Source organism: Agrilus planipennis, unplaced genomic scaffold (assembly GCF_000699045.2).
Source record: "Agrilus planipennis isolate EAB-ADULT unplaced genomic scaffold, Apla_2.0 scaffold46, whole genome shotgun sequence".
Classification (NCBI taxonomy): domain Eukaryota; kingdom Metazoa; phylum Arthropoda; class Insecta; order Coleoptera; family Buprestidae; genus Agrilus; species Agrilus planipennis.
The window spans coordinates 1,170,086-1,177,813 of NW_020438933.1; the positions used below are offsets into that span (position 1 = coordinate 1,170,086).

Below are 7,728 nucleotides of genomic sequence, written 5' to 3' on the forward strand. Positions count from 1 at the left end.
TAGCCGATTTACTATTTTACCAGCAACGTATGTGCGCCAATACGGTCGACCTGATTTATTTATTAGTTTCATGTGTAACCCAAAATGGATCGAAATCAATAATCTCTTATTACCCGGTCAATCATCCAGCAATCGTTACGACATAACAGCACGAATGTTCAAGCAAAACTTAAAGCGCTCATGAACTTCAGCGTAAAATATCATGTGATGTGGATATACTCTATAGAGCGGCAGAAGAGGACTGCCTCGTGCGCATATTCTCCTGTGGATGGTAGAAAAAAGAACACCAGATGAAACTGACTAAATAATTTGCACAGAAATTCCTAATCCCGAAGTAGAACCAGAATTGTATGAAGTTGTGAAGAAGAACATGATTATGGACCGTGTGACGAACACACAAATTACGAACATGATCGACACACACCTACTATGTAAGTAGGTCAATTACAGACAGTTTAACTAGCGGAATTAATAATAGAGGGGTCGAGTCGAGAATCGGTAGTTGGCATTTTTACGTTCCCAAATTATCTAGTAAGGTAGGCTAAGATCATTATTATACTATTAGGTTATTAATTTTCTATAGTTAAATTGTTGACTAGTCGTTCTAAATTGTATAATTCTCTTTCAATAATACATTAAAATAGTTATATCTCATTTCTCAATATATATAAATTCGCATCTTTGTGACATGGTGGAGTAATTATATTGCTAAATAAGTATATAAAATTCGTTTTCTTTATGACAATAATCACACTTGGATAATTTGAAAACTTTCAGGCTTGTTTTGATAGAAATTAACAAATTTTTTAATTGCAAGTCACTAAATTTCGGGGATAACTAATTAATAAAGCTGTGATTGAATTGAATAATACAAGGGAAAAAAGGTGAGCTAAATCCTACTACAAAATATGTTGATAAAAAATGCCCGTTTTTTGTTACTAAACCTATATCCTCGGTAAAGCTTCGGAAATAATTATAAAAAAAAATCTATTATCAAAACATTAGCAGTCTAAAAAACAAACTTCTGAATTTTAAACCAAATGTAGTAGTCTTTGAGAAATATGTTATATGCATGTCGAAATCATGGTTGGATGATACAGTATTTGATGCAGAATTTTCTATCTCGGGATATTACTTCATTTACTCTGACGGATACTTTTCGATGACAGGAAGTCAAGAGCTGGTGGACTTACTGTGTGTAGAATGTAGTGTCTCCGTGCATACTTTATCAAAGAAAGTTTATTTTAAGTTTAAATACTTTATTAACAAAAAATACCCATCAGGTGATGCTATACTGGCTGTACTTAATTATTTACTTTATGTGTTTGTTAACATTTTATTTCCCGGGAATGCCTACATGCTGAAAGTTATGTCCAGTAATTTCTGATTTTTTTCAAGTATTTTAAATATTATTACCCTTATTATAAGCATAAACTGAAGCTTTTCAAGACATACTAAAAATCTAGAAAGCTAATGAATACACTTACCTTTGTACCATGCAAATCTTCGTATTCCAGTCCAAAATAATCAGCTTCTAATAAATGGAGTTGTTTACAAACTTGTTCGAATAAAACTCTTCCTAACGCTTTAGACTAAAAATACACAAATGCTTTGTTAAGCAGATAACAAACAACGATCTACATTTGTATGAACATTCATTAATTCATAAAAATAATATAGTTCAAATTTTTTGATTACATATATATTTAGGTATATGTTATCAAAAAATAATATATTAAAGAAAACACACAAACCTGGACTTGAAAAATTGTAATCGTGTCGTCCAACATTTGAACTTTGATTCCCAACATTTTACCAAATTTTCTGGGCGTTGATGGTGGTGTTCGAACTCCTCCATCGACGCCAATTGGAGTAGACAACGAATGATGCATTCCACCTCCCACACTACTTGCACTTGATAGTTGTCCAGTAGAAGCACTTGTATCTTTGTTGCAATTCATTTTTGTTTAACATTTGGATAACAACTACAAAAAAATTTAAATGAGTTACGTCATATGTGAAAACTATCAAGTATATATGGATGAGATTAAATCTGTGACTCCTAGTTAAAAAGGGTAACGTCAAATTCAAGCAATAATTGATCCCTAAATGGTAATGGTAGCCAATGCCAATTTATTCACATCAGCTTAAGCTAAAAGATCAAACTTTATTAAATAATCTTGATTTTACACAAAAATGTACCTTTGTTATATAGTTCTGCATTAATACCACCAAACATAGAACTATACTATCCTACCGCAGCTGTTTGTAACGTAGCATTTAATTATTAAAAAGACATTGCAAAATAATAAACCTTTATTAAGAAAAACGTCCATAGTATACATCGGTTTTCAAGAGAATGCCTTATATTATTCTTTTCTACATTTTCTTATTTCTCTCATTGTTTACTAATTTTAAACTGCGGACAAACATGTTTCAGCAACGGTTTTCCATAAATGTGTGGTGAGAAATTTTTGGAGATTCCTTGCTCAAAACGTTCGTTCTACCTGCGCGTTTAAGGGGTTCGAATTATTTGACGTTTTTACAAGTGATGTGTTGTTGCAGCTGCGTGAATGTTGAGTTTATTCAACATGATAGTGCAACCCCTATATTGCAGGACCAGCGCGTGAGTTTCTTGAAGAACAGTTTCCTGGACGGTGGACTGAAAGTAGAGGCGCATTACCTTGATCGACGCGTACTCCTGATTTAAATCAGGTGGGCTTTTTTGTATAGTGCCGAACATTTTTAGTTTTCCGAGGCCCCTAAAAAAACCTTCCTTTTGATGGATAATTCTTTTCCAACCAGTTCATATTTAATTTGAGTTTATGAAAAAACTGGAATAAAGATTGACTAACTGTTCTAATCCTCTTTACAATAATCTTGGCACTTCTAAACGAGTTACTACGACTTTTATANAAAAAATTCTACGGTGTCTTTATAATATCCCTATTAACAAGAGATATTGACAGAAATTACTTTACTGTATAGAATATAAAAACAGAAACGTACATATCCTTCTGGGTGTAATTTTATAAGAAACTTTTTCCTTTTGAAACTAATTTTGCGTATTTTTGCCCATGAAAAGGTATTTATTTTTGTGTAATGTTGAAAAACAATAATACCCATATGTGCCACAGCCAAATTAAGAGGCACATTCTCCTGATCTTTAGTGGGATGCATTTTTATGCCATAAAGTTCACATCTACGAGCAGTTTCTAGGAGGTTTAGGTCAGCTTCTCCTGGAGATTGACCTCTGAAAAAGGACAATTATAATCATTTATAGTTAAAAGGCACTTGAAACTACACATCTAACATGTATAAAAACGCTGAATTAGTTTTTTATACACTAGGTCTCATCAGAACTCCGGAAAAATTAATCACTCAGTGATATACTTAAATATGAGGATTATGACCTTACCGAAAGTCCTAACCGCTCCGGCAAGGACAACGATGACGCTTGTCGCGTGATACTGCCAGAGCATCCCCATTGCACCCTCCATGTGTGATCACATCATATCCGCATATTCTTCATGTGAATACATTGGTTTTTGTTTGATATTTTTATATATTTGATTATTTTTGTATTTTATGGTAATACTGGGTAATACTTCGCCGATCGAACGCTAACAAGTTCCGATTATTACTCATCATTACGAACAATCAGCTATTGCGAAGGTCACGAATAGGTATATGTGTTTCGTCAGTAGACGCTTACGATAACGAAAGACGATAAGATACCGCAGCTGTAAAATTGTTAACTGTTTTCAATCATTGGCGGCTCGTCAACTGGAGTACTTTTTACGCATACTTTTTACATCCGCTACGGTGTGGTGCCATCACAATATGTACTCTACAGTGCCTCCAGATGTTACATTTTTAATATTCCGGAATAGTGATCAGACATAGTGTATAAGTACAAAATTTATCGTTTTGAGGAAACCTGTATCCTAAAGAGCGCGTCCCCAGGGAGAAACCTACTGATTATTTCGTAGGACATTACATTAAAAAACTTCTGCAGCGAGCTCTTTCGGCGTAACAGTAGATATATTTCAACATATTATATTATTAATTATTCTAGTTAAAAAGTTAACTAAAGCTACAAAAATCATAAATGGTTTAAAAAAGCTTTTCGAGCGGAATCTAGTCATACTGGATATGCGTACATTCCATTAACAAACTATACTTTACGTATTATATAAAAAAAAATGCATAACTATTAAGATTAAGAAGCAAGTTTTGGGCAATTCTTATTCGTCTTTTGCACTAAGTAGTTTTTAGAGGAGAAAAAGAAAGCGTTACACTTATAAATAAATAATGAAAAGTTACATGTGCTTTTTATGATTTTCCATTATTTTCCTCTCAATTTCTTGGTCTTGATGGGGGACAAACTTATAACTGGTCAAGTAGGTATGATCAGGATAGTCTTCTGCTACAAAATCTCCGCATTCGGCTTGTACGATATAACTGGCCATAAGAGCAGCTGTGTTGTCATTACACTGTAGGTGACCCTGCGCAAGATCCCGTTTAACTTGTAAACAAAATAAGTATCTAGTGTACTCTTCCTCTAATTGGCTGGGATCAGGTGTATAAAATTTTACACAAAAGTGAAGCAAAGGGTCAACAAGCGAAAGACCCAACTGTCTGGACACAGGTTTTTGCAAATCTAACCAGTACTAGAAATAAAAAATTTGTTAAAAACAATATATTACATAATTTGCACTTAGCTAATAACATACTAAATATTTTATTTGTACACATAATAAGTGAAAAAAAAAAAAGAAAATGAACATTCCTTGTTTGTCTTACAGGGTGAGTCGGGCCTGTTTGGGAATGGCATTACAAAAAAGGTAGAGGTAGGATAGGTGGGTTAGGGCCGTCAATGTTTTGAATATAGATAGTGCGAAGTTGCTTTTTCTTGCGTATTACCAAAATAAGGAAGGTATTGTCCATTTGTCGTTTTGTTTACACCACGCTATAATAACTATCCAGGCATTAAAAGAAAGGTGAAGTGACCGCAGTACCACTAAAAATGATGAAAAATGCTATGAGCAGTTTTACAACGAGACTGCAAGAATGTGTACGACAAATCGGAGACTACCTGTCGCAAATTATAACTAGCTGAAAAAAGCACAGTATGCACCTATTATTTACTTTTGTAATGGTTACAGTTAAATGATGATCATGCTCAAATTTTTATAGAGATGCCATTTAAATATCAGCTCATGTTTGTCAAGTCAATAAAACATGCACATGGTTATTTATACATACAGAGTAAGAAAATATATTACCTCTGAAATGCCTGTCTTTTTACGTAATTATCTCTCACAAATTCAACTATTTGCTTTTGGGTCTTTCCACTATACCTAAAACAAAAATCTACTCATAATATCATAAAACATTAAAAGTATATAAAGAAAAATCAAAACGTACCTAAATGAACTACCTCTAGAAAGAACTCTCGTCTTATGCCTGGGAACAGTTTTTACTGATGAACATCTAAAGAAACCATGATTTTCCACACACTTTTTCCAAAAATTCTTGCATTCGTTCCTGCTTTCGAAAAAAAATTCTACGGTGTCTTTATAATATCCCTATTAACAAGAGATATTGACAGAAATTACTTTACTGTATAGAATATAAAAACAGAAACGTACATATCCTTCTGGGTGTAATTTTATAAGAAACTTTTTCCTTTTGAAACTAATTTTGCGTATTTTTGCCCATGAAAAGGTATTTATTTTTGTGTAATGTTGAAAAACAATAATACCCATATGTGCCACAGCCAAATTAAGAGGCACATTCTCCTGATCTTTAGTGGGATGCATTTTTATGCCATAAAGTTCACATCTACGAGCAGTTTCTAGGAGGTTTAGGTCAGCTTCTCCTGGAGATTGACCTCTGAAAAAGGACAATTATAATCATTTATAGTTAAAAGGCACTTGAAACTACACATCTAACATGTATAAAAACGCTGAATTAGTTTTTTATACACTAGGTCTCATCAGAACTCCGGAAAAATTAATCACTCAGTGATATACTTAAATATGAGGATTATGACCTTACCGAAAGTCCTAACCGCTCCGGCAAGGACAACGATGACGCTTGTCGCGTGATACTGCCAGAGCATCCCCATTGCACCCTCCATGTGTGATCACATCATATCCGCATATTCTTCATGTGAATACATTGGTTTTTGTTTGATATTTTTATATATTTGATTATTTTTGTATTTTATGGTAATACTGGGTAATACTTCGCCGATCGAACGCTAACAAGTTCCGATTATTACTCATCATTACGAACAATCAGCTATTGCGAAGGTCACGAATAGGTATATGTGTTTCGTCAGTAGACGCTTACGATAACGAAAGACGATAAGATACCGCAGCTGTAAAATTGTTAACTGTTTTCAATCATTGGCGGCTCGTCAACTGGAGTACTTTTTACGCATACTTTTTACATCCGCTACGGTGTGGTGCCATCACAATATGTACTCTACAGTGCCTCCAGATGTTACATTTTTAATATTCCGGAATAGTGATCAGACATAGTGTATAAGTACAAAATTTATCGTTTTGAGGAAACCTGTATCCTAAAGAGCGCGTCCCCAGGGAGAAACCTACTGATTATTTCGTAGGACATTACATTAAAAAACTTCTGCAGCGAGCTCTTTCGGCGTAACAGTAGATATATTTCAACATATTATATTATTAATTATTCTAGTTAAAAAGTTAACTAAAGCTACAAAAATCATAAATGGTTTAAAAAAGCTTTTCGAGCGGAATCTAGTCATACTGGATATGCGTACATTCCATTAACAAACTATACTTTACGTATTATATAAAAAAAAATGCATAACTATTAAGATTAAGAAGCAAGTTTTGGGCAATTCTTATTCGTCTTTTGCACTAAGTAGTTTTTAGAGGAGAAAAAGAAAGCGTTACACTTATAAATAAATAATGAAAAGTTACATGTGCTTTTTATGATTTTCCATTATTTTCCTCTCAATTTCTTGGTCTTGATGGGGGACAAACTTATAACTGGTCAAGTAGGTATGATCAGGATAGTCTTCTGCTACAAAATCTCCGCATTCGGCTTGTACGATATAACTGGCCATAAGAGCAGCTGTGTTGTCATTACACTGTAGGTGACCCTGCGCAAGATCCCGTTTAACTTGTAAACAAAATAAGTATCTAGTGTACTCTTCCTCTAATTGGCTGGGATCAGGTGTATAAAATTTTACACAAAAGTGAAGCAAAGGGTCAACAAGCGAAAGACCCAACTGTCTGGACACAGGTTTTTGCAAATCTAACCAGTACTAGAAATAAAAAATTTGTTAAAAACAATATATTACATAATTTGCACTTAGCTAATAACATACTAAATATTTTATTTGTACACATAATAAGTGAAAAAAAAAAAAGAAAATGAACATTCCTTGTTTGTCTTACAGGGTGAGTCGGGCCTGTTTGGGAATGGCATTACAAAAAAGGTAGAGGTAGGATAGGTGGGTTAGGGCCGTCAATGTTTTGAATATAGATAGTGCGAAGTTGCTTTTTCTTGCGTATTACCAAAATAAGGAAGGTATTGTCCATTTGTCGTTTTGTTTACACCACGCTATAATAACTATCCAGGCATTAAAAGAAAGGTGAAGTGACCGCAGTACCACTAAAAATGATGAAAAATGCTATGAGCAGTTTTACAACGAGACTGCAAGAATGTGTACGA

The 7,728-nt window shown here is 33.8% G+C and overlaps 3 protein-coding genes across 6 annotated transcripts in view; all 3 read right to left on the bottom strand.

The window, feature by feature from the left end:
- Nucleotides 1-7,728, bottom strand: part of LOC108744735 (FERM, ARHGEF and pleckstrin domain-containing protein 2) — a 58,311-nt gene that overhangs the window by 34,793 nt on the left and 15,790 nt on the right. For all 4 annotated transcript variants that reach the window (XM_025974256.1, XM_025974255.1, XM_025974254.1 and 1 more), the window contains exons 2-3: nt 1,755-1,985; nt 1,488-1,592 (exon numbers count right to left, since the gene is read on the bottom strand). In XM_025974256.1, the coding sequence (XP_025830041.1) occupies nt 1,488-1,592; nt 1,755-1,961 (312 nt within the window). In that variant the 5' untranslated portion in view covers nt 1,962-1,985. The remainder of the gene's footprint in view (nt 1-1,487; nt 1,593-1,754; nt 1,986-7,728) is intronic.
- LOC108744732 (FERM, ARHGEF and pleckstrin domain-containing protein 1) lies at nt 2,911-4,950 on the bottom strand. The gene is made up of 4 exons (XM_018480639.2): nt 4,927-4,950; nt 4,327-4,673; nt 3,010-3,253; nt 2,911-2,946 (listed from the first exon to the last, which is right to left on the bottom strand). Exons 1-4 carry the CDS (start codon nt 4,948-4,950, stop codon nt 2,911-2,913), a joined length of 651 nt encoding a protein of 216 aa, XP_018336141.2.
- Nucleotides 5,267-7,595, bottom strand: LOC112904386 (FERM, ARHGEF and pleckstrin domain-containing protein 1-like). Its single transcript, XM_025974264.1, has 5 exons — nt 7,572-7,595; nt 6,972-7,318; nt 5,655-5,898; nt 5,431-5,591; nt 5,267-5,363 (listed from the first exon to the last, which is right to left on the bottom strand). Exons 1-5 carry the CDS (start codon nt 7,593-7,595, stop codon nt 5,285-5,287), a joined length of 855 nt encoding a protein of 284 aa, XP_025830049.1. The 3' UTR covers nt 5,267-5,284.

Bases quoted from the DNA above. Each gene is read 5' to 3' on its own strand.
- LOC112904386 (XM_025974264.1), bottom strand. From the start codon at position 7,595: ATGGACAATACCTTCCTTATTTTG. The intron at 7,319-7,571 runs GTAATACGCAAG...TTTTATTTCTAG, and splicing joins ACAATACCTTCCTTATTTTG to TACTGGTTAGATTTGCAAAA. The intron at 5,592-5,654 runs GTACGTTTCTGT...TCTTGTTAATAG, and splicing joins AATTACACCCAGAAGGATAT to GGATATTATAAAGACACCGT.